General features: G+C 38.3%; 1 protein-coding gene across 16 annotated transcripts in view; it reads right to left on the bottom strand.

Moving 5' to 3' along the window:
* KIF1B (kinesin family member 1B) overlaps positions 1 to 26,186 on the bottom strand; it is a 95,501-nt gene that overhangs the window by 52,669 nt on the left and 16,646 nt on the right. For 5 of the 16 annotated variants that reach the window (XM_038166745.2, XM_038166746.2, XM_038166747.2 and 2 more), the window contains exons 3-17: positions 19,697 to 19,773; positions 17,245 to 17,424; positions 15,049 to 15,114; positions 13,313 to 13,491; positions 12,486 to 12,597; positions 11,646 to 11,723; positions 11,361 to 11,426; positions 10,583 to 10,600; positions 9,003 to 9,078; positions 8,626 to 8,704; positions 7,972 to 8,114; positions 6,773 to 6,814; positions 4,178 to 4,389; positions 3,017 to 3,096; positions 1,528 to 1,603 (exon numbers count right to left, since the gene is read on the bottom strand). In XM_038166745.2, the coding sequence (XP_038022673.1) occupies positions 1,528 to 1,603; positions 3,017 to 3,096; positions 4,178 to 4,389; positions 6,773 to 6,814; positions 7,972 to 8,114; positions 8,626 to 8,704; positions 9,003 to 9,078; positions 10,583 to 10,600; positions 11,361 to 11,426; positions 11,646 to 11,723; positions 12,486 to 12,597; positions 13,313 to 13,491; positions 15,049 to 15,114; positions 17,245 to 17,424; positions 19,697 to 19,773 (1,484 nt within the window). The remainder of the gene's footprint in view (positions 1 to 1,527; positions 1,604 to 3,016; positions 3,097 to 4,177; positions 4,390 to 6,772; positions 6,815 to 7,971; positions 8,115 to 8,625; positions 8,705 to 9,002; positions 9,079 to 10,582; positions 10,601 to 11,360; positions 11,427 to 11,645; positions 11,724 to 12,485; positions 12,598 to 13,312; positions 13,492 to 15,048; positions 15,115 to 17,244; positions 17,425 to 19,696; positions 19,774 to 26,186) is intronic. The other 11 variants (XM_027443213.3, XM_072026900.1, XM_072026901.1 and 8 more) reach the window with 6 other exon arrangements.

Raw genomic sequence — 26,186 nt, 5'->3', positions numbered from 1 at the left:
ACCACAGTGCTGTCCTAGTAGCATATGATTATATTTATACTGGTACCTCAGAAGTGTTAAATCTTTATTAACAACTTCAAAATTTTCTATCTCCCACTATTTCACAACAGCAGCCACAATTACTAAGAGGAGAACTAATGAGAGATCTGCAAGGACAGCAAGGAACAGAAGCAGCAAGGACTAGGTCAGAAGTTTTACTTCTAATAAATCCTATGTGGGTAAAAATAAACACTATCTATTACCAAAGCAACTACTTCACTCAGATGGCATTTATACACAAACCTGATCAGCTGAAAATGCATCAAAAGAGTCATCAAAAAGAGTTGATGGCCTCTGAGGGAAAATCTAAAAGGAGATTAGGATCCATAACATAAGAGAAGGAAATGTAAAGAACACTCAACGATTTAGCACCTTTACAAACCTTAGACACTTCTAGACTAGATACTAAAAGCTAACCAGAGCTCTACCTGCTCCAGACATAACACACTAGCACTCCTTTACCATAAAGATAAAACATTTTAACCAACTCTGCTGTCCTATGCCTGCAGATAGGGCCCCATTCACCCTCTGATAAAATTTATTAGACTTGCATAAGCACTGTTCGCACTAAAATATTAACCTATGCTACCTGTTCAAAGATAGGAGGTACAAGGAAGTGCATTCCTTTCTTTACACTTCATTAATTCTGCATTAGCTGCATAGGTAGCTTCTTTAAGTAGATCATTTTATATTTATAGTATTGATTTATGCCCTCTTTCTGCACAGCTCTGCTCCTTTTAACTTCCAGAAAATAGAACTATTGACATGTATTGAAAGAAACATTCTTTCCCCTGCCCCCACTGCGTTCAGTGTTTGCATTGTTAGATCACAATCCATTTTCCTGTTAACCTTTTTCCACCTTGGAAAAATTCAAGAAAGGGCATCTAAACAAGACTTGGAACTCTTCTATGTATCTCAGAGATGAGTAGGCAGAGCACATCAAAGTCACACCCAGTGAACAGCAACGATATAAGAGGCAGCATTTCTGAGTTGCTATTGATTCAAAAGACACGCAAGGAGCTACAAACACTTCCACCAGCAGCACAGATTTTTTCTAAAGGCAAAGCATTCAAACATTTTGGGATATCAGAAATCTCCCAGTGAACTTTTCATACTGCTCCTGTTTCATCAGCACATCAGGCTAGCACATGCTTCCCTACCTTAATGACCAATGGAAGCTATGGCAGGCAATATGCTTTACACAGCTCCCTAGAAGCACTGGGTCATGTCATTTCACACAACAAACAGCACCCAACTTCATTGCTATGAGCAAAATAATCCTCAGATGTAGAGTGTTCTAATAAAGGTATTTCCAGAGAGGTATTGTAAAAGGAACATATTCTGCAAAGTGTCCGAGCCTCACTTGCATTCTCCTGCACATTACACAGACACAAACCCCTGTGTGAATGGCAGTTCCTTCATCACCCTCTCCCTGCAAGTGGATCTGCCACTGACAGACGGGATTCAAAAATGATCAATTTTCTTTACCTTTTTAGGTGAGAAGACTCCCAGTGTTCCACCATCTTCACGAATGGCAACTCCCATTTCTGCCAACAATGCCTCCCTGAGAGGGTAAAATGAGTCATTTACTATATCTTAGGCTTCAAAAGATGCAAATTTTAGATAATGTAAGGTTTCATTTTCACTATGAAATACATTAGACTTTCAACCAGCCCATCCATGGACCATACAAGAACTGTTGCCACCTTATAACGCAATAGGGCACATTTCTAAACTTTAGCCCCAGAGTTTACAGGCCTGTAGCACAGGAACGGCAAAAAAAAAAAATGTACAGATGTTTGACAGTTTTTTAGTGATTTTAGTGCAATTAAGTATCACAAGGTAAGTATATTTTAGGACACTGACCTCCCTTAAGGTGGCAATGAATGTACAAGCATGTTCTAAATTTAAACATTTAATTTAAATAAAGCTACCATTATTCATTAATTTACAAAGATTTAGCTGGCTGTTACTGATTTAATGTAAGAAGTATTCTCTCCTTAAGACATAAAAGGGATTTTATTGGGTCAGACAAACTACTCATGTAATACAGTACTCTTGACTTTGACAAAGCAAACAGTGACTCCAACAGAGAAGAATAAGAACATGGCAAACTATTTTTTTCCGTATTCTCTCAGTCTCCCAGTTTCTTCCCAGGAAAATTCCAGAATTGAGGGTAATATTTCTTTTACATAGCTTTCCAAGTGCTTTTGTTTGGTGTTTTTGGGGCTGTTTTTCTGTTTTAGTTTGTCATCTTTTTTTGAATTCAACTCCTAGCATCATCAGCATAATGCAGCAGATTTCTGCAGCTTACCAATCTGTTGTGGGAACTTCCTATTTGGTTTGATATCTACCACCTGCTGGGCTCGATGTCTCTTAGCTCTTATATTAGTCAGTGAATAATTATTCTCTATCCACTTTCATATACCTCTCATGATTTTATTCACTGCTCAAATTGTTTCCAGGCAAGATGTTACCCTTATATATTTTATAAACAATTAATATTCTAACAAATAATGCTTGGTTTTGTTCCAACCACCTTCTGACAATTCTTAAGCATGGCTTATTGCTTTAAGACTCAAGTCAAACCACAGCTGGAAAGGTGGAGTTGTATCACAAATTTAGATACTCTGGTACAAAAACCTTAATCTTATCTGCTTAACCTAAGGGCCAGAATTTTTGGAATGTAAGGGGAAAGAAAGAGACCAGAACTGCATGCTGCTTTACAACAGAAGCCATAGCAGCAGCTCTGGATGTTATCCATGTTACAACTCTAAACATTAATGTTAGGAAACATCAGAAAGGATGTAGCCTTCTCTCAGCATTGCCCCTACTGTTACACATAATACAAAGGCCAGCAGATTTATCACTAAGCCCTATTCCGCTGTTCCATTGCTTTTGAACAGTGACATTCTCCATTTTCCACACTTCTTTTTAGCAGAAACCACCCACATGTACAGCATTTCTAATTCCTGACCTTTCCATCCTAATGGCCTCTGTTTTCCTCAGCTTCTCTTCCCATGTTTCATTCAGCTCTGCAATGATCTTCTCAGATTCCTGTGTAAAAATCCCACAAACTGTTTTACAGTTTTCTCGACAAAGTTCCCTCCATAATATACAAAATAATTAAAGGTTTTATCAGTGCTAGATGTCAATTTAATTTTGGGTACAAAAAGTACCCAGTGCTTCAAATCAATAAGTTGTCTTCCTTAATTTTTTAGAGTTAATATCCTCAAAGGCAAGCTGAGAAGAAACGACTTCACGTTTAAACTCAATCAGACTTTAATTTGAACCACCTAAAAATTGCTTTTTTCTTTAAAATCTAATTTACAGACATCATTCAGTAACTGGACGCCAGGGAACTGCAGAGACCACACCATTATTTCCATGGTAACAGCAAGTTTCTAATAGGAAAGGGAAATGCAGTGTGTGTTCCAGCCCATTGCAATCCCTGTGGCACTGTCTCATGGACAAGACATGAGAACGAAGCACAGATTCAATACAGCCAGCCTTCCCCACTCATCCACCCATGGAGATTGGGGGCTTTGGTAAAATAAAGAAATACTTCACTGTAATGCACTTTTGATGCGGTTCAATTCTATGCAGAATTGGGACAAGGCTGCTATTGTCTGGATGAAGCATGCTATTCTGTGTGCTTCACATTTTAATCTGTGGGGGCTGGGTGAATACAACAGTGGCAGGATTATTCTGCCTCCTTTTCTCAACTTTGGGGTAATTTGGCTTTCTGAAAGCTGACTGCATTTGCTAGTCAGACCTAGTCCACACCAATGTTGACCAGGCCTCTTGAAGTCTTTACTTAAGATTAAATTCCCTGTAATTGCCGCTGTATCAGAAAACCTACAAACAAAAATCAAGGTGGTCATTTATAGTTTCATTGTAGCTCCAGGCTACAATCAAACCCACACAATCCTACCAGGAAAGGCTCTGCATGAACCCAATCTCTAGCACACCTCAGTTAAACCCACTTTCAAGGGGATACAAGGGGGCTTCAGAAAACTGCCTACAGACACAGCAGTGTACTGGACGTATCTTTGCTGAAGGCAAGTTTTCCCAGCTTTGCCACTATTTACCCTTGGAAAAGACCAAATCAGCCTGCTTAATCTCCAGCAATACCTACCTTCAACCGTTCAATTGCCTCTTCTCCTCCAGGTGTTGACATGATTCTTTCCTGTATACTGGACACAGATGTTAAGCCCACCTGACTACTGAGAGAGCAGGAGGATGGAGATGCAGTGAGGGACCCCATGGAGGCTGTGGAAAAATTGCCAGGACGTTGATTCTCGGAGGCTAGCAAGTATCTATGTTTATTGTTCTGAAAATCTTTCAGATCTGAGAGAAAGACACACAGACAGAGGGAAAGCAGAGAGACAGGGAAAAGGAAAATAGGAGGAGGGAAGGAATGGGAAAGAGGAAGATAGGAAGGAAACACCAGTATAAGAGGAAAGCATTTAAGCAGCAACAAAACAACTTCTGTAATTTTTAGATGGCAGTTCTGAAACAAGTCCTTGAATATTAGTATCCATGACAAAGATAACCCAAATCAGACCCTGGGGATTATTAGTAAGGATCGTTCTGATCAAAAAATCCTTAAATAAATTACACTCACCAAAAATGAACTGTCCTATTCCTAAATGAACACTAAGCTGCTGAGCACCATGAAGCTCAGACCAGGAGCACCTACTAATGAGAACAGCAACATTTTGGGCTGAAGGCTGAATATACACCAACCCCTTAAATTCAGCAAAAACTTTCTCTTCCTGACTTCTTTAATATAAAGGGATGATCAAGTAAATCTTTATCATAGAAGCAGTTCTGCTGCTGAAGCACCATGACCACAAGGACAAAAAGCTAACTCCTCGCTAAATTCTCCCAGCAGAGTGAGTACCTAAACCACCTGTCAGCCCACGCCAGGGAGAGAAGAACAAGTTCACAGTAACGTGGTTGTGCTTTCTCTCGACCCTCCTCATCTCAAAAATGGAGATCTAGGATACGTGATTGGTGAAGTATCTGCAACAGCTCCTATACTTCAGAAGGTGGTTTAGAGGTTTTTGGCCTTCATTTACACAGAGAAGGACTTAATAAAAAATGTTAATAAGACAGCTTGTGTAGTCTGAAAAAACAGCAACCTGAAAGCTGCCCCTTTTAAAGGCAGAAAACAAAGACGAGGCACGTGAATGATTTAAGAACAAACATCCAGAAGCAAGTTATTTTGATGTAACTTAGCTTCTCAGATATGTCAGTAAACCATATCCTCAGAATAACCACAAAAAGTAACTTCTAACATGGAAATATCAGACTCCTAGGTAGCTCACAGTTTAAATAATTTTGATAGGTTTAATTTTTTATCTCAAACAAATCCTTTCAAGTAATTACTCTCCAGAAAGAAGCAGGTCAAATCAGACCTCAAGTTTTGAACAAGTGCTTTGCACTTAGAAAAATGAGAGGTGCTCACACAGACATTGCAAGAAATGTCAGCATCCTTCCACATCTCCTCTGCTCCTATCCTGAACAGTGCCATGGGGAAACCTAACACCCCAGCTCACTCCACATTCAAGTTTCCATTTCAGCCTCATGAAACTGATGATTGCCATCAAGTCAGTTTGAAAACCACCATCTGCAGATAAAGGAAGCAGGGGTGGAAGGTTAACAAAAGAAAGGTAGGTTAAGGAGAGGGAATGCCATCGGGATGAGAAAAGCAGACATGGCAGAGCAGGGGGATGAAGTCTCAAAAGGCCAGTAGAAACATGCACTCCTGGAGATAAAGAAGTGGCTCTTGCAATAGCTTTCACACTTGCTGTGACCGCTGAGAACCAAAACCCTCAACACCATGCACACTTCTCCCGGAGGCTGCAGCTTTAATCAATGACATATGCACACGCTGGAAGCAGCATCAGAAAATCAGACAAGGCCAGGATGAGTCTTTACACCACCAGTAGCTTTGATTTTAGGAAATTTCAGACAGATCTCTTCTAGTTGATATTGTTTCCGAGTGAGAGTAAAGACTGGCTGAAAGAGTTTAAAACTATCTGCCAACCCAAAGTTTATATAAAATACGTATCAGATGTTTCTTTTGCAATGGACTATGCATATTTCCCTTCCATAAACACAAACAGAAGAACAAAACCAAAATGGTATTTACTGAGTATTTCTATCTCTATTAAGATAATCATCATCAACCAGGTATCTCAGCTCAAATGAGGGACCTTCATCATTACGAGATGTGGAACTTCTTTGTTTAAATAGACTATATATAAAAAATAAATAAATCTCAGTCTCCAGGAGGAACTGATACCATTTCAACTTCAGTTAACCAACACATTTAAATATCAATACTTCAAGGTGGAAAAGTTAAAAGGCCAGGAAACTACGTGAGTAGGAGAGGTTTCAGCTGAGCAACTTGAAAGATATTTGAGAAAATTATTTCTAGCTCAAATGTAAAATACTAGCTGTGATGATAACTGGCTAAATAATCACCATTCTCCCTGCTGTATTCTGCAGAAAGCAAGCTAGGAACATATGCTGCATTCCAAACTTTTTTTTTTAGACTGTCAACTTTAACTAAGCTGTTTAAGCTGATTTCTAAGAAACTGTATTACATATCCACAGTGAGTGTTCTGTCTGGGATTTCCCTGTGAGAAATGCTGGCATGCAAAGCTCAGTTAAAAGCTGACCCAGAGGAAGCAGGTTAAGAAGAGAACCACACAATACACACATTTGCCTCCACTTCCAGAGTATTCATCTCCCATTGGATCAACTGAAGGGAAGCAGCAGGGAAAATACAAGAAGGATCATAGTTGAAGATTCACCAGTGACATAGGAAGGGAAGAAAATACTACTTTAACTTTAAAGAGACAATACACAATTTTCATTAACTTTTCCAGTTTTGATTTAGAACCAAAAAACACCAATCATGAAAACACCTGCATTTCATTTTCTTCTGGCCCCCATCTCTTGAAAACAGACAAGTAACGTACATATTACACATCTTTAAGTCAGGACTTCTGCTTCACAGGCAATTAAACTCTAACAAACCAAGGACTGGTGACTGTTTCTTTTTTTTTTTTTTTTTTAAATCACATTCTTTTTTTTTTTCCTTTTTAAGCAGCAAATCATAGCTAATTCAAATCCAGCAGAATACATTGTGTGTTTTTATGGGCACCTCCTTCACTAGGAATTAAAACACTGTTCATATTGTACAAGAATGTAGCAATTAAAATCGTAGTTTGTTTGCCTTATTTGGATCGAGTGCCAGGAAATAATTCAGGAACAAGTTTGTTTTAGTACTTTAAGAGGTTGTTGGCAAAGCAAATCAGTACAATACAGCTCGGCTAACCTCACAAACTCTTGTCCCAAAATAATGCATTATTTTATTCACATGCAGCTGTTTCATAGCTAATTTTGAGATGACAAATTCTTTTTTTTACTAAGGGCACTGTATAATAGGAATTAGGCATCCTTTTCCATTCTGAACAAGCACTGTAGTGAAGCCAGGTATCAACTAATGACCTTTACCCTTCAAGAAATAGGAAAGTGTTTGCTTTCTCAGTATGAAATTCGTTTCTGTATCACAACTATCCTCTTACCATCAGCCAGACAAAATGTGCTTCGTAACTCACCAAGGCAACTCTTGAACGTGGAAGTTCTATTACAGAAAAATCCCCTCCACAGAAACAATAGGTTAATCCATCTCAATGTTTTTCCATGGGAGTCTGAAGGTATCCTATCACCTCTACAGACAATACTAGGATGGGTTGTTTAAAGATCTACCGTTCCTAAAATTATGTGCAAAACCTGAAGTCAGCACCTACATCAACTTCCATCTTTTAAACTCCTTTCTCTCACAGGCCCAGCTCTCCTTTCTCCTTAGAGGAGACCAACCCCAAGATGGCAAGGTCTGTTTAATCCACTTACTGTCAATAATATCTCCCAGCCCCTGGGCTCGCAGGAGATCCTTAAGCCTTGTCACCTCCTCCTTCAGCTCACGCACCAGCTTGGCATTGGGATCTTCATTGATAACAGCATTACATTTAATCTGTTTTGCACGATCAGCATACCTGGAACCAGTCAAAAACAACTTATAACGAACATATACTTGCCCGTATGCAACACAGGAATGCAGCAACATAGGAGACGTTTAGTTAGTAGCTGTATGTCAGAATAATTCATACTTAACATAGGGTACTGCTCCAAAAAGGACAAGACCTCTTCAAGATCTAATCAAGACGCATTAGCAAGGTGCATCACATGTATAATATATTTTTTTCTTCCATTTATTTGGTATTTAGGAGCCTCAGCTAAACTAAAATGCTTAATTCTAGCAAACACAGGAAAACAACATACAAACATGAGAAGATGAGTTTGATTTTTCAAATTAAAAGTAGCCAATAAGATCCTAGCTCCTTACTCACATACTAAAAATCATTTTTCCTCTGTCAGGATAACTGAGTTTTTGCCATTATAGTTTTTCTTCCCTGTAAATTTCTTAAAGTGTGAAGATTTGAAGGACAGCCTGTGTCCAGTAGAGCTAGTGTCTACACCTATCCATCAGAGATGAAAAGACTGTACCTTAAAGTGCTCAAAGTTTCATCATAGTTGATATCTGCTGGACTCAAAGCAGCAACCATAGCAGTTCGGGAGTTACCACCTATAATGCACAGGTGAAGTTTTAGATGACTACACAATCTAGATACTATTACCTACTGAATATCAGTATTTTCTATGAAGTACAGAATTCAACTACATTGTGCATAACTAAGGAAAACAAAAATCATAGAACAGTAACAGAGCAGCAACTTTATCAAAGAATGAAACACATGGCTCAGATTTGACTACTTAAAATATTTAAACCCATACTGAATGCAAATTTAAGTTAAGTGATTAAAAACATTCAGAAAATTAGTGGGAATTTCTTTCTATATTGGCATAGGTAAAATCAGCCATACCTAGATTTTCTCGAAGAAGCCATGTTAGTACAGAATCTCTGTATGGTATGAAGTCTGTCTTCTTCTTCTTTTTACTCTGCAAAGGAAAAAAACACACTATTAAAAAAAATCAACACTGAAAAGAAAATGAACTTTTAAAACATCAGCATGGGATAAGTATTAAAAGAACTAGGAAAGCATACACATTTACTGTCTAAAACAAGGTGGTCACCTATCCTTAACTGAAAAATGATTACAGAAATTGATATTAGGTAATTTGGAACATATTCAGACATCTACATAGGTAAGCAATCCACATAATACCTTTGTAGCACTGCCTTCAGAAAGGCTTTCCTGTTGACAAAGAGGATCTTTATGGCATTTAAATAATGTGTTCTAATACCATTACAAGAAAATTTACACAGTAAATCTAACTTCCAGGGAAAAATTCACTCTTCCTTTACTAGGCACATTATGACTTGGAGTAGTCTAAAGGCCATTACAGGAAATTCCACAGCTACAGAGGTACAGGTACACATATGAGAGGACAAACTAGCCCATCTTCTTGCACTTCTGTAAGCAGTTATTAGGAAACTTGACAAAAAAAAAGATGAAGAGGCTTAGTAACTGTAACTAGAAGCAGAAAGAAGGGCAAATATTTGTTTTAAAACCTTTTTACAAATCACAAGGTCACAAGACAGGTGCCCAAGCATTTAAGTACTTTATCCACAAATCAGTAATGTAAAGCTTTCAGACAAAGAAAGAAGACCTTGTCAGCTCCTTTGGCAGAATTCCCTCTAAATTTAACTGCGAAGACTTTCCCTAGCTTCCTTATTTGGCCTAAGAGAAACAGCATTAACTTCCTGAAACTCTATTAGAGAATGTGAATCTTGGGTCATCCATTTACTTATTGAAATAGTTAAAAAGGCAGACATCTCACTTCAAAAGATGCCAAAACTTCAATTCAACACAACATTTAACAAAGGATATGCCTTTGCAATAAAAGGCCTAGTTACAAATTGTGCAAGACTACTCTCAACAGTCAAGAAGTACATAAAAATGGAGTATTAGTCTTGCAACAATTCTATTGACCCTTGCCAAAGGGGGGTAACCTTACAATGGACAAATGAAATTATGAAGGACAGGTAAGCACCAGGTCATGTCTGCAAAATTTGCCGAGTCTATTTAGAAAACCAGAAGAAGCTATTGCCTGCAGCCTACCATGTGAGGTAAAGAAAACGCATGGAGAGCAGAAGCATGACAGCAAAGAAAGTATTTCTTCCTAGAACAAATAATCCTAATTTTGCTTCCTAGAGCAAAATTCATTCACCAAATCGGGAGCAGGGATGTAATAAAAGAGCATCTCCAAAATATCCTCAGATGTGATTTTTTCATGAATTTATCTCCAGCATTACTGTATTTTTTGAGTTTTAGTATTGACAACTCTCAGATTTCGTATCTGTACTTACTTCCCGTAATTACAGGAATTTCCCAAAGACCTATCATGAAAGATCCCTGCTCTTTGATTTCAAACTCAACAGAATAAAATCTCACAGCTTGTCAGAAAAAGACAACATTTACTACTACTCAGACCATCCTACCTTGCTGGTGCAGTTATCCTAAGTTGAAAGCATTAAAGGAAGGGGAGTGAAATACAAGATAAGCTTTTTAATATACCTTTATGCATAAATTTCCATGTTAGCTTGGATAGCATATTCTTTTGAGAACCCCATGAATTAGAATGGTTTTCATAAAAAAAAAAAAAAAAAAAACAACTAAAAAGCACTTAAATACATTCAACCTGTCCCAAGCTGTTCACAACTCACTTTTAAAAGCACTATTAATTTACTGAACTTTTTAATAATAATAGAGAGTATTTTTCTAAATCTAAAAGATAATGTTTGGATCACTATATGCTTCCTCCACTCAAAATATTAAGTCTGGCCATTGCAAAAAAAAAAAAAAGTGATAACCAAGTTATTACACTGGTATTTCTAACATTTGCCATTTTAGTATTTTAACCAGAAGTCTGCACTTCGTTTCCTAAAATTATTCTTTCTAATAAGTAATACTACTACAGCTCTGCAGAACTAAAAGCTTGCTATGTGAACATGCCCTTTACATATAAATGTAGACTCTTTTTGCAAGACTTCTTCACAACTAAATAAACAAATACTTCAAGCTAACTACAAATAAAGTTTCTAGTAGGTTACATAAGATTCTTAGGATACAATTCATCTGTCAAAATACACACAGCTAACCCCACTGAGAATGCTAGGCCAAGAACAGTGAATGGCTCCGCTGTACTGTACAGTATTCACTGTTTCAGTTTTACAGGTTATAGAAAGGTTGTTGCAGGTAAGTAAATGCTGTACTTACCACCTCTGCCAATGCTGAAATAACTTTGCCCAGAGTTGTGAGAGACTTGTTTATATTTGCTCCTTCCTGGGAAAACATAATCCAGTATTATACAGTAATTCATAATTTTCAACCATGAATCTCAGCAGACTAAAAGAAACAAATGTTATATCCTCCATTAGAGGAAAAAGAAGTCTTTGCTTTTGTTATTATGAGTATAGAAAAAATGGTTGCAATTCTTTCTTTTCCTTGTGCTGTTTGTACACCCACTCCCCTTTCTTCACTTGTAGATCAGCAGCCTGATACCTTTAATCGGGTTCCTTTGGCACCAGTTGAGTCAGCTCGCTCACTCCCAGCTAGATCCACAAGGCTAATCTTGCTGACCTGATGACAGAAAACATTAACAACAAGAATTAGTTCTTAGTGAACTACAGTAAGAACAGAACTTTGAAGAATTCTATAGCATGAAAAAAACTCCGCCTAAAAATCATAGTGTGCTTAAAACTAGTCAAACCAAGTTTTCACATACAGACCGTTTTTTTATATCTTTCCAAAGTAATCAATTGAGAAATGTGAATGATACCCATACTTCAGCTACCTCTGCATGCAAAGCATATACTTGAGTTAAAAAGAAGCCAGAAAACTGTTCCATGCTAAATAGTGCATATCTCCTTTTAACGTGCATATTCCAAAAATTCCTTAAGTCATATTCATCTCCATCCCTGTTCCCACAGAGAATTAACAAAACAAAAATTTCCAATTTCCCCCTGACAAGTAAAAGCACAGGAAGTTCTGGGAACATGAAATAAATTCATCTTCCCCAGTCACATATCCCTCCCCATAGAACCTAGTCCTTAAGATTTAAGTTCTTCCCACGTATTCTCCTCCTGCATGTATTCCCAATTTAGTTGTTTTTAGAATTACAGTCAAACAAAATCCAGTAAGAAATAAAAAGGTTCTGGCAAAGCATACCGCAAGTTCACCCTTACTTTTTTTTCTGTTTTTTTTTTTTTTTTTTTTTTTTTTTTTTTTTTTTTTTTTTTTTTGTAATTCGTATTGTCTCTTCACACTGCCAATAAGAATAGGTCATTGCAGGGAGGCCTTGTGAAAACCACTCCAGAAAGCTATTTCTTATTTGTAAAATACCTTCTCTGTGGACAGATCAGTTTCTGCATCATGTTTCTTCTGAGTAAAGACAATTGTAAACACTGCATGAGAGCGGCTACTAGTTTCATTCATGTTGGTAGCTGCCACAGTCCTAAAAGAGGAACAGATACAAATATGTTTAGGAAACAGTAGCCTCTGCGCTCCAAGTAAACCAACCTGCAGGACTCAATGCAGCTGCAGGGTACTGAGACCAAAACACTGTACAGTTGACGTTTGACCCTAGCCAAGACCAAGCCACACTGAATACCATGAACATTTTTTGCTGCTCAGCTCCTCCCAGTTTCAGCACAATTTAAATAGAACTTGCTCAATCTGTATAGTCACTAATCTGCCCACCACTAACCCATAAGAAAACTCAAATTTACATCAGTCTCTCACACAGACTGCTAAATGCATTGTACAGTTTACATATGACAATAACTACTAGTGAACCAGAACCTAAAACGGGAATGCCAACTTAAGTCTTGACCACTTCAGTGAATCAAGCATTATGCTTACATGCTTATTTATATCAGTAATGTAATACAGTAGACATCAAAAGGCAGAATTAAAAGCCAGTAATTTACATATCTCATCTCAAGCCATTACAGCTTTATGTATCTGTACAGTGATTTGAAACATTTCTACACCACACAAATCAATTTTAGCCTTTTAATAGAATTGATCAGTGTATATTTGAATAGTATTCCAAATCTGACATCAGGTTTTAAAAAAGCACTAGTGCATCACAGAAGGTATTTTAAATGTGGTGCTATAAACTATGTAATCCCGCAAAGGAGATAAAAGTCTGTACCACTGTCACTCACCTGGCTTTGTTTCCAGCATCCATGAGGTCTGCAATGTCTGTGTAAGATGTGACTGCTAACTTGGACAGATCTTCCACATATGGTCCAAGCAGAGGATGTTCTCGCACCCGCAAATTCCCTTTGTTCTTCGGGTTCAACAAGTCTCGGACTCTTTCACAGTAAATCTCCATGTAACTCACCTGGAAAGATAATTTAGTGATTCTTAAAGCTTCCTCCACAAGAAACTCTGCAGCATTCAGAATTGCCATTGGCAGATATTCCCCCAGTTCACTACAGGAAAGCTGTAGTTGGGTGTCTCAGTTTGTTTTATGGCTTGACACAATGGGAGAAGGGAAGAAGAGTCGTGAGTCACATGTGGCAAGTCTCCACTATAAGCTACAGACCCTCCACCCATGCATAGATCCCTCAACCATTTCAAAAACACAGACACAAAAACACAGTGTTTGGATAAAAAATTATATATTTGAGTTCATAATCACTTTTCACATGACACATCAACAAAACTATCTTGAAAGAGGCAAACAACAAATGGTAAAAAGTCTCCTTACAAGTAATCTCATATAATTCCCAAAGTAAACCTAGGGGAAAAAAATATATATATTTTCCCTGCATGTAGGAGCAACTTTTGGTTCTGACCTGTACCCTAGTCCTATTATATTCCTGAGTTATCAGTACAATTATTCAAACAATGGTAATTTTAAATCAACATGCTTTAAAATAAATTCTAAAGATATTTTTTTTTTTGGAAAATTAAGTGCCAATAAATTTCTAACCACATGCAAAGTTGAAATATTTTTTTCTGTAAACCGATCTTTATTACAGGTAACAACCTACAAAGAAATATTACCAAATACTGAGTTACAAATAGGTTACCATTGACAACCTCCCTGAACTGCTACACTAGCAAAAAAATAAAAAATGAAACTACTTTGGCCTGCCTTTCTATCTGAGACTGGGATACGAGAAATATTTTGTTTCAATTAATCGCCACCAGTATTATCCCCTAACTATGCACCTATAACTCAGCAAAAAGCCTGGGATACTAAACGAAACAACTCAAGGCATGTTTCAGGGACTGTAACTAACAAATTAAAACCACTCATCCAGAAGATGGTATGTCAAACAAAACAGAACAGCAGTTGCTGTAGAGACCAATGTAACCCATCTAGCCACAACTGTGGATACAAACATCCTCCTAAGCACTTTTGTTCACACCCCAGACCTCCCTTAGCACCACCAGTTTAAGCTCAGTCTACGAACAAAAAAAAACCACATTTATCTGTAGCATTGTTTCAGTTCTGCTCCTGTATTTTCAGTCTGTCTGCAAACTTGCGTTGCTGATGGTAGATGCTAGGTAGGAATGAGCAACTAAGCTCTTCTAGTCAAGTCTCACAGAGAGTCAGGATACAAATTATGACTATTTTAATTGACAAGAAACACAGAATTTTTCCATCCAGTGGTCAAAAAAATTATCTGTGAATGCATCTTTTGTTTTGTTTTGTTTTTTACCCATAATGTACTTGACAACTACTGTCACAGGTAAAGGTACATTCATTTTCTGGTGGGGAAAAAAGTCCTAGAAATATTTTGCTTGCACATTTGCATCTAATACGAAACAGAGAAAAGACAATGTTTTCAAAACAAAGAACTCAGCATCTTAATGAAATATCAAGAATGCTGCACCTAAGCTCAGCTGGGTGACGAGCACACAAATACTGATTGATCACTATACGCACCTCTACAGAGTATGACATTTCTTCATTGCTGTTGTCATTGATTTTCTCAAACAGTTCTTCACATAGCTGGAAACAGATTAAACCCAAGACAGAAATTAGTTCTGAGCAGGAAGTAGTAAGTGCTATGACAAATCATTAATTTTGCACAGGAGGGAAGGGGAACAAAAAGAACAGATTTCAACCACAAACAGCCTCACTAGGAAGAGGCATCATCTCACCTATCACTATAATTTAATATTTTGTTTTATAGAGCACTACAGTTGTTCTACGTTTAACCGATATTATTATAATGTACTACAAAATTAGAAAAATAACCCATTATAACATGAAAGCTTGTAATAACTGAAAGTGGAAGTAAGATTAAGGAAATATTAAAATACTTAATCCTCTCCTAGTCTCATAAAAATAACAGTTTGTTTATTTTTAAACTAACAACCCTGTGTGAATTCATTGGTGTGCTGAAGTTTCAGGATTGAGATTTAAATCAACAGCCAGACTGTTTCAAAATTTATTAACAGCATCTCCATATGAAGAATACTTCTGCTATCAGCATTCTACTACTTTGATAGTGCTCATCTACAAATAACTTGTGTAAGAACTAAAATTAATATCATAAAGGAGAAAAACAAACAACTCACAAGCTCATGGATACATACAGGGAGATTAAAAAGCATGAGCACATGGAGGGATAAGCACAGAAAAAGAGGTTTCTAACTTATCTACTAGCCTCTGTATGGAAAATAATCATTATGATGAACACAGGCAATTTAAAAGTAGTCCACACATGGTCAAAGCATAAGATTTCACACTAGAAACTGGCAGACAGAGCCAGGAAATTTTGCCAACGCAGAAATTTGATGTCAACAACCTATATCACTTTGAATGTGATTGTGCTGTACCCTCTCCACACATGACAAGAAAGAACAGAGTCAACAAGTTCTCCCTGAACAGATAACTCATTTTGTTCCTTTATAAGGAAACTTCTCACAGTGAAAGTGGAAGGAAATGATTTTGCTTAAAAACTGTGGTAGATAACAGGAACGTGATTACATCTACAGGAATGTTACAGATTTTAACAGTCTTTAATTACCATTAGAGGTTACAAAAAGACAAATAGGAACATCAAGATTACAACTCAAAGAATCTGAGCACTGAGCTGTTTCCACAGACTTAACTAATTCCACCTGTTATACTGATACATTACTGCAGAAGAAAAAAAGGGAATGCTTACGTGTAACAATGTCTTACATCAAGGCACCTCTGCAGAAGTGTACAAATACACTCTTCTAACATCATTTCAAGATAACCTATATGCAGCCTCAAATGATACCAGAGCAGTTGCTAAATAATTGAGCATACAATGGCTGTACTATCAACAGAAAACAATAATCTGCATTGTCTATATCATACCCATGGCACAGGGTCAATGCCTACAGCAAACCTGTAGCAGAATGATGACTCAGGCTGTTCAGCATATTTATTAAAACAGAAAGCCAACCTCAGATTTCTAGTTCGTTGGAAGACAGTGCATTCCTCCATTCCCAAATTTAGTCCACTGTCAACACCTCCACACCGAGGAAGGTCTTCATTTAGAACAAGTGGCAGCATCGTTTGAATGCCAGTCCCAGTTTTCTGTGGGCGTATCTCAACTTCTTATATTTCATGGGCAGTATCAAAACCAACCTCAGGAGGCAACAACACTGTGCTGTGCTCTAAATTTGAAGCCCTAACTTTCCCATAGATTTGATATACTTCATTTCTTACTAAAATAAAAGGTATTACTCAGTTTTTAGCTTTGGGAAACTCATTTTCACAAAAAGTTTCTGGCAAGTTCATGAGCAACATCACCTTTGGAATTTCTGCTGAATACAAAGTGCTCAAGTGCTGTCCTAACTAGAGGCAGAGAAGCAGACAAGAAACCTAGTGAATAAGACATCTTCATGTGCTAGTTTGTTGGGGAGAGCAGAGACATTGGATGCAGAAATATACAGAGAATATATAGTACAATTTAAAAAAAAAAAAAAAAAAAACAGTAAAAATTACTTGCATCTCTTTACTCTTTTTCTGAGTAGATTTCTTTCACTTCAGAAGTAAGCTATGGTTCTCTGTGAACTATCGCAATACAAGAAGACTGTATCAGCCAGCAAGAAACTGAAGATGGTATAAAAATAAACCCCTTTCTGGGTTCTGTTCTACCTGGGGGATTATCCCTGCTTGGCTCTCCTCCTGCTTGCCCATCATCGTGTAGGATTTCCCAGCTCCGGTTTGTCCATAGGCAAAAATGCACACATTGTAGCCCTCAAAGGCATGCAGCAACATCTCCTTTCCAATATCATTGTACACACGGCTCTGTGATGCAAAACAGGGATCTTCAGGCTGTAAGGACACGAAAACAGCATCAGAACAGACGTTTCTCACATAATATTTCAAAAAGCAATTAGTTTTAATCTTCTGAGTCAATCTTTTAGGAAAAGGCAAACACAGCACGTTTACACATTTTTCCAAAGGCAGTACCAACAGGATGACACTGACAACCCTGGCAGGACCACTCCATCACTGTTGAAGAAGCAATCTCCACAAGAAATGAAACCAATTCTGGTTTGTGAACATTATTGGAACTATTGGACATGTTTTGTGCAAGATCACTGCCAAACAGAATTCAAGGTGCTTGGAATGGAGGGAGTTAACAAAAGAGAAGTAGAGCTCAGAGAGACGATACAAACAGGTCTAGGAGCTACAAAATCCCCCAGTGGCTGGTCTTGACAAGGGCTCAGCAGGGCAGAGGAAGAAAAATAAAAGCTGCTTAGTTTTTTTTAGACTAAAGGTGTATGCAAATCATTTAAAAAAATTCTTGCAGCTTTCTTATTTCCCAGCCTATAATCCAATCTAGATTTCTGTTTGCAACCTCACTAATTGTACTGGGGATTAAAAAATCCTTAAGTATGAAAATACACATTTTTAAATTAGCAAGTCGCTGAACCAGTCAAGGACAGTGTATCAGAACATTCTTCTATGGTTAAACTCAGGGTTAGCAATAAAACTGAAATATAGCACTGGGAGGGGAGGGAAACTACTTTAAAGCACTTTATCCTGGTAATAACATGAATATAAAAAAAAAAAAACACAAAGAAAGCACAAAAAGACTTTATGACAGGTGGCTCCAGTGACAGAAATGCAAAGAAGGACAAAGCAAGGCATCACTTTCAAATGCTTGGCTGAAAAGTTTGTTATATTTTGGATAAAGCACCACCTCCACTACTGCCGGATGAAAAGGAATACTGCTGCAAACGCAATAAAAGAACAAATAATCACAAGACATCAAAGAGAACAAAGGTGCCAGATCTCAAGGCAAACACAGAACCTGCTCAAAACAAAACTTCATCAAATGAACAAATGAATCCTCCATTTTTTATGTAGCACATCAGGCACTCAGGCCCTGCCCTGGTCAGACTCTAACATGCAGTCACTGGAGGCAGTCCAAGACACAGCTCCAGGCATGGTACAGGATACAAAAATAGTGACAAAGTGGGATTTGCTGGATATGTTCTTTTTCCTGATGTCCTTTTCATCATTTGCAAATGTTTACCATGGACTTTCCTAAAAGTTATCACACTACTGAGAATCTGTGCAGGAGTTTTATGTTGCACACATGAGAGCAGACTGCACAGATAACATACCACTGAAACTTCACTGTGAACGTCACTACATTACTACTAAATTAACATTCTCCCTTTTCACAAAATGTTGCATTTTAACACTAGTTGCTCCTGAAATCAAGACAAAAATTAGTTGCGCTAACACTCTCAAGCTAGTTTCAAGGTTTTTTTTTCAGGTTGTTTTCCTTGACACAGAGTATCTGCTGGTTTTGAGTACTACTTATGTTCTTAATATTCCTCCCACTGACCCCATAATCCATTTGCATAGCTGCTCTGGAAATTAGGTCACTCAACAGGAAGAATTGTGAAAAGAGCTGCACAAATCCAAATTTTTCTAGGTTTTCATCGTGAAAATATCATTCTTAGCAAATCTGTGGCCAACACGATTGTCTTTGCACCATCCAAATTAATAAAATTAATGACTTCAAAAAACATGACCCATTCTTTCTGTATTTCTGGAGGAAAAAAAGGCGGGGGGTAGATGGCAGAACACAGTCCTGCTTTAGAACAATTACTGGAAGTCAGCAAGACCTTAGTACTAATTTGCAGGAGGGTGGGGCAGAGGAGTTAAATGACAGAGGTTATTGCTTTTGCAGCTAGTAGAAGCATAGGTCACTACTCTGCCTTTTCCAGATATGCCAAGGGAACCCGGACCACATCTTCTCTTGAACTGCACGAACTTGCAGACAAGTGAAAGTTGCTCAACGTAGAAGTGAAGTAACTGTGGTTCACATGCATCCTTAAATATTTACAACAGGACACAGTTGATGATTATTTTAAGTAATCTTCCAAATAGCTACAACTTGCTATCAGACTCCCAGGAGCTTAGCTTCCCCATCTCCCAAGCTCTTAATCTGAATGAGGGCAAGACAGACAGCGCAGAAACATCTGAAAAGGATGTCATGGTCAGAAAACGAAAAAAAAAAAAGAAGAAAAAAAGAATGCAGTTAAATCAAATCAAGTAAAAATGGTTTTCTTCTGAAAGAACTTACCGATGTGTGGGACCAATAAGAGTAGTCAAAGCTGAAGGACTTTGGCGCTTCCTTAGGATTCTTTGGGTTGATAATACCTACAGGAAACAAAATTTAAACACTTAGCTAACTTGGCATTTAGCAACATAATTAATGAACTTGCTGACCCTCAAGTTAATCTGTGTGAGTTTTCAGAGAGTTCCCACACTGCAGAGCAGTAATAAGATTGAAGCAATAGACTCTCAGTTTCCTAATACTATTTACGTAAGCCTTATTTGAAATAGGAAAAACATTCCTAAAACGAATTGATGCTGCTCAACAAAATTTTCATAGCAGTACCTCTGTACCTCTTTCTCTCAATCCCTTTACTTCTTTCAATATTTGATCCATACATAAACATTCCCTGCAATTAACAGAAACTTTTCCAGATACATGTTAGGTGTGTGGGTGGCTTTTTTGGGTTTTTTCTTCCCAGCAATAAAACATTCCCATAACCTTTGCCTGGAAGCAATTAATACACGATAGATTCCAGTTCTTTTAATGGCATACAACATGCCTGTAGATTGTATATTCCAAGGAGGGTAATTTATAAGCACAGCTCTTGATGCCAAAGTTAATCTCTACTGCTTCTTTCTCTCAAGACTATAGTACTGGAAATACATTATCATTTCCATCAGCTGTTTTTGAAATCATCCACATAATAAGGATTCTAAAAAGGCACACTCATGAGGGTATCAAAATTAGATAAACCACCTTCGGTTTACACATGCCCAGCTGCATCTACTGCAGCAATTTGCCTTTGGGAATGATATACTTATTAAGACACATGCAAACAAAATATACAAAGAAAGAAGAATAGACACGTGGTGACACTCGTCCCAGGGAAAACTGACACTCTGATACCAAGCAAAGGATACGTTCTGATCCCAAACAACCATCCTACACTACAAATGACTACTTCGCACATATTCAGGCCAGGAAGGCCATGGTTCTAAAAGATGGGAGCTTCTTCCACTTCTTCTCTAAGAACTAAAAATCTTAACACCCACATCTCTTGGCATTTCAAGCGTTATGAGCTTAACATGCTGCAGTGAAGTCCCTGAAAATGCGGTTGCAGAATTCCCTTCAAAATGTAATCACTCCACCAGATGCTGAGTCCCTGTGCAGGGCTGCTGGCCAAAACTACAGTGTGGAGGAGGGATCACTTTGTGGACTGCAAATAGCAACAGTTGCTACTCTATTTCTTGTGGTCAGCTCCATTTTACTTGGATGCACCTTGTGCTGACATTCTTGCTGTACGAAAGCCGACAGACATGCAAAGCCAACGCAAAATATGCTGTGCACCAGTACAGCACCACGTGGCAGAAACGCGTGCAGCTTTGGGTAGCAACATGGGCATCAACACACAACAAAGAGGTAACCTAAGCAGTCCTACATGGCTTTGGGCTCCCTTTGCTAGTCTTGGCCCAACAGCAGTAAATCTACAGCACACAGGATTAAACCAGCTCTAAAGTGAATAAATCCCACAAGGCAGCTCTCCTGCCCCAAAGCCAAACCAGTTCTCTTTCAGTGGATTCCAGGCTGCTACGATTTACAACTTGTCTTGTTTTTCATTCAATTATTAGCAATCAAAGCTCTGGAAGGTAAGGAAGTCCTCTCTTGTACCAGGAAGCTCCTACGCAAAAAACAGTACAAAAAACACCGTCTCCAACTCAGTTTGATGTAATGTCCTTTGGGATAGAACAACATTACTTTCCTTTAATCATTTTGGGTTAAGAGCTCAAGGTAAAGTAATTTAACCATTAAAAGCAGAAAAAGCAGCAATAAATAGAATCTGTGCCTTTGTATTGCTAACATAATTTTAAGCAGAACGCACCTCTCCTGGCCATAAGTTTACATTCTTGTTTAATCTCCCCAGCATATCATTTTAACCCAAACTCTTGGTGTTATGTTTGAGGGAGGAATGACGGCTAGGGAAGGAGAGGAGTGACCGCCTCTACAGCAGAATAGCAAGTGTTCAGTCTTTTCTTTTTCATTTTTACTTCGTTGTCTATAAACAAGACAGCCACTCCTCCTGGCCAAGGCAAAGCTGCATTTGCTCTCTCCAAGGAAACGAGAGAGAAATCGCATCCTAAGCTTCTACTGCGTCAGGAACAGGAAACATTACAAGCAACAGCATAAATTTCAGCATTAATCAAAAATAAGTTTGATGTGAAAATACACACATCGTACCGATTGTTTAAAAAAAATGAAGATATCCACGTTATTTCCAAAAGGAAAGCGAGGAAGCCAAGCATTTAGTCAAAGCAACAACTAGCTTTTCCCTCAGCTGGCTGTGCATAAAAAAAGCACGTTGACCACCCATGAAAGACAAGATCTCCAGTGATACAACACGCTTAGTGTCAGGACACGCACTACAAGCTTGCCCTCACAGCTCCATTCTGCTGGCTTCAGGTTTAAATTTGATCCATCACATTCACAAAGAGCCCAGTTTAGGCTCCATGGTTTATGCTAGCAGTTCCCCTCCAATTTTTACTTTTATTTATTTTCTTTAGCTTCTCTGAGCTCCTTCACATTAAGTCCTGTGTGCAGCTCACTATTCTCAAAGCTACTTTCTAGGATGCACATTTTTGCAAAGCATATCCTGAGAAGCATATTAGGAAAGGGTGATCAACGTGCAAGGAGGCAGCTCTGTCAGAGGTTGGGAATGCAGCTGCCTGGCCAAAACCTTCCACAGCAACAGGAACAGGGTAGAGGAAACCTCCTGGCTGCCAGGAACTCTGCATGCTGTCCCTTGCTGCTCTGATCCAGCCACAGCCTTCTCACTCAACTTCAAGTGCAAGCTTGAACTGTTTTTATCCCCATTCTGGTTTCTTACAAACAGTCTACATCCTCCATCTTCAGAATCACTGGTTTAACAGAATGCTGTCTGTCTGCAAAGGAATCCGGGAGAGCAAAACAACTGAGAAAACATAAGATCACAGCCTCAACTGATTTCAAGCGGACCAAATCCCTCTTCTCTTATAGCACTGAGCATCAAGTGGGTAGCTGCTAACATCAGTCACATTTGACGTGGTCTGAACTTGAACCAAGTGGCTGGATACTTAACAAGGTGAGATACAATGCCTGAAAGAAGATGGTGAGGCTGCTAACGAACCAAGAATTCAAATTAAAGCAGCTGACCTAGACTGAAGGTGTCTATTGCACCAAGCATCATCTTTGGAGGGACTTCTTAAGGAAGCTCATGGATACATCTGAAGAAAATTAGAAGACTTCCTGTAGTACAGGTAAGTTTTAACCTCAAATATCGTAAGCCAAACTGAAAAAAAAACATGATCACACAGAAATTAGACTGAGTGGGCACCACTCATTTCACATACCATGTTACTCAGCAAGCCGTGTTTTCGGCTGAACAAGGAAACAAACAGAATTAACAAGTAAAAGGATTGCTTCCAGGGTCTTCAACACTCACAAGCACAGTAAAAGCTTTTCAGTTATTTTGTTTGGTTTTTAAACCATGCAAGGCCAAGACGCATTGTATTAGTGAATCATGAACTAGGTCATCATCCATCTCCTCACACCACAGCAGACTCACGGCATGGTACACAAGCTAATGGTTTAATTACAGAGCCTCAGGAAATGAGAAAGGCAATAAGGCAGACGATCACAGCAGGAACACATTAATGGCCTTTTTATCTTACAGGATAAATTTGTTTATCTGATATTTCAAAGGTCCAACGTGGCAATTAACTTTTCTGTTTGCAGACTGAGACTAACGCTTTGTGCTGCAGCTATAATTAGTTACTGTCAGCATGGCACTGTAGCAACTTTGAACGCTGGAGCTAGCCTAAGCAGCCGGTTTCTGAGAAATTTGATCCCTTTTTCAGGCCCCCTGCTTTACCACGAGCCAACTCCTTAGCTCATTTGGAATCTTTCGGCTTCCCACAAGTTCAGGTTTCTGCACCAAACAGAACTGGCAGCGGTATTCGATCAGATCACCATCTTATACCACTGCCACCAAAGGTTACGTACAACTCTATTTCACATATGTGGAAAGGATAGAACAAGTTGAAGATGCTGTTTTCTGACTTCAGTGATTAAAATCTCTTCTGGGATCAGCAAAGCAAACTCTGGATTAATGGTCAGCATTTCCCTTTGGAATGGAAGGCTGAGAAAAAAGCATGGGAATATTCCTGCTATAAAAGTACTCTGCAGTTTGTTGGTCTGGTTTAGGGAAGTAAGCATCCACATCGTCGGTGGAGTGCTTTTAAATCTGAATTATGAATTCCCCCAAATTTTGAGTAACAGAATTGACCTTCAGACATAATATTCAAATGAGTTTTCCAAGTTTATAAGAAAACAGAATAGGTTAAAAAAATATCAGTTGTCAAGCGGATATAAAATTTACATAAAAGCTCACTGGGTGAATAGCTCTGTAGTGTTACCATTGAACTTGATTCCGTTTATTTAATTGAATACAGCAACATTTATACTCACTGCCAGCCCAGCCCAGACTTATAAATTCTGCAGAAAATAATCTTACATTTTAAAAGCTTCTTTCTCCTTACAGTTATATGGTAAACTGTAGAGAACTTCTTCACGCTGTCTGAGGTGCCTTTAAGCAGTAGTAATCCATATACTCTCTGAAGCTCAAGTTATTTAAACACTTTTATTTAGCTGTTTAATTTCTGTGGGGTTTGTTCTGACACCTGTACCTAGAAACATTTACGGATTTTATGTAGTATTGACCAAAAAGTAAGGAAACCGATAGTTTTAAAACAAGTTTCTTCACACCAAATAATCTAAAGCTGTGTATCATTACATAAGCAAACCTATGTTATCCTGATCTCTTTCGTAAACTTTGATTTTCTTAAGTGCGCTATTAAATGATAATACACAAGCCAGCAGCTGTAATTTCAAGCTACACTCTGTACTTTGTACATATAACTTGCCAGACACTCTTTGGGATGTGGAAGGAAAATAAATGCAACTAAGTCATTTTTGCACACCAATCACCATCACTGAGGAATCAGAGCATAAGACTCACAAAGAAAAATCAGAGCCCAAACACAATGACAGTCTTCCAACGCAGCTCACAGGTACTGCTCCCATACCAGCACAACTTCCAAAAGCAGAAGCGTGCTCCAAAGCTTTCGGAAGGTTAGCGTGACTTTCCTGGAGTCTGCTTATCAAAAGAGATCCTCTGCGATTACACAATTGGAAAACTGCAGGGGCAAATAAAGGATAAAAAGTGACCTATGGCCTGTTACCCAGAATATAAGAGATACTCATATAACTCCTGTTCCCACACTCCCTCAAACACAAAAGAACAATGCCCAGTTCTGCTTCTCCACTTAATCAACTGATACAATAGAAATGACAGACTTTTTTTCCCCTCCTCTCCAGGCTACTTCTTCATTTTCCGATGCAGCTGATCTGTATGGATAACTACAAAAAAAAAGAACTTTTTCAAAACAGAACAGATGGCTGGCAGTGCAGATTTAGATTACAAGATGCAACCCACATATTTTAACCAATTAGTCCTTGTAAAGGAAAAGTGTATAGTAGGAGCGGTACTGACTAATAAAAGATAAGAAGAAAGCTGAAGCACAATCAAAGGGATTATAATTTTAGATGTGCAGTATCAACAACAACAAGCGTATCTCCACAAAGCGTTTGATCCTACATGCCCTCACTAACAGGTAACTTCGTTTCTTGGCAGAGGCACTTCCACAGCCCAACCTCTAGCTCACTCCTTGTTCCTTAGGTAACATTTTCATACCACCCACCATCTGCTGGATCAGCCGGCACAGAAATAACATACACCTTCAGCCTTTCAAACCTATGGGATCGAATTCACTTCTCGTTTTTAATTTTAGCAAATCTGTTTGCAAGCTTTGACAGAGAGCTTCAGTATCAAGACAGTACCCTTATATTTTCTAACATGTATTATTTTGCATTCCAACTATCATTTCAGGATTTTATTTTTTTTTTTTGCCTTACAATGCAGTTTAGATTTGTTGAAGTTTATTTCCACAAAGCACACATCAAATACACACTTCATTTTACAATTGTAACCAGAGTGCAAAGCATAACAGAGAGCTAATAAAAATTTCTAGCCTTCTGTGATACTTTCAATTAATTGGAAGCAGCATTCAGTGTCCTCACTCCTTCCTAAACATACACCCAAACACACCCCCACTTCAGGCCTTCATTTCTGGACTTACACTTCCATTCCCCTCTAAAGCTGAGTAAAGAGACAGTGGGAAACCTACAGAGGAGAAAGGGGGGGGGGTGGGAAGGCAAGCTCAGCCAAGATCAGCCCCCATTTCTATTCCCATCTACTCAGCTGCATCAATATTTTTGTGGGCACAAAGAATAAAGAAAACTCCTTCCTAACTGCTTAAATCTCATGTCAGTTTACAAGGTTACTGAATTCGTGGTTCAAATAAAATCTGCTTTCATCCCAGGCAGCACTGCTCCTCAGCATGCCATAAATCTTGCAGGTTCA

This window comes from Anas platyrhynchos, chromosome 22 (assembly GCF_047663525.1).
Source record: "Anas platyrhynchos isolate ZD024472 breed Pekin duck chromosome 22, IASCAAS_PekinDuck_T2T, whole genome shotgun sequence".
Lineage (NCBI taxonomy): Eukaryota > Metazoa > Chordata > Aves > Anseriformes > Anatidae > Anas > Anas platyrhynchos.
This window is presented reverse-complemented; position numbering and strand designations above follow the sequence as displayed.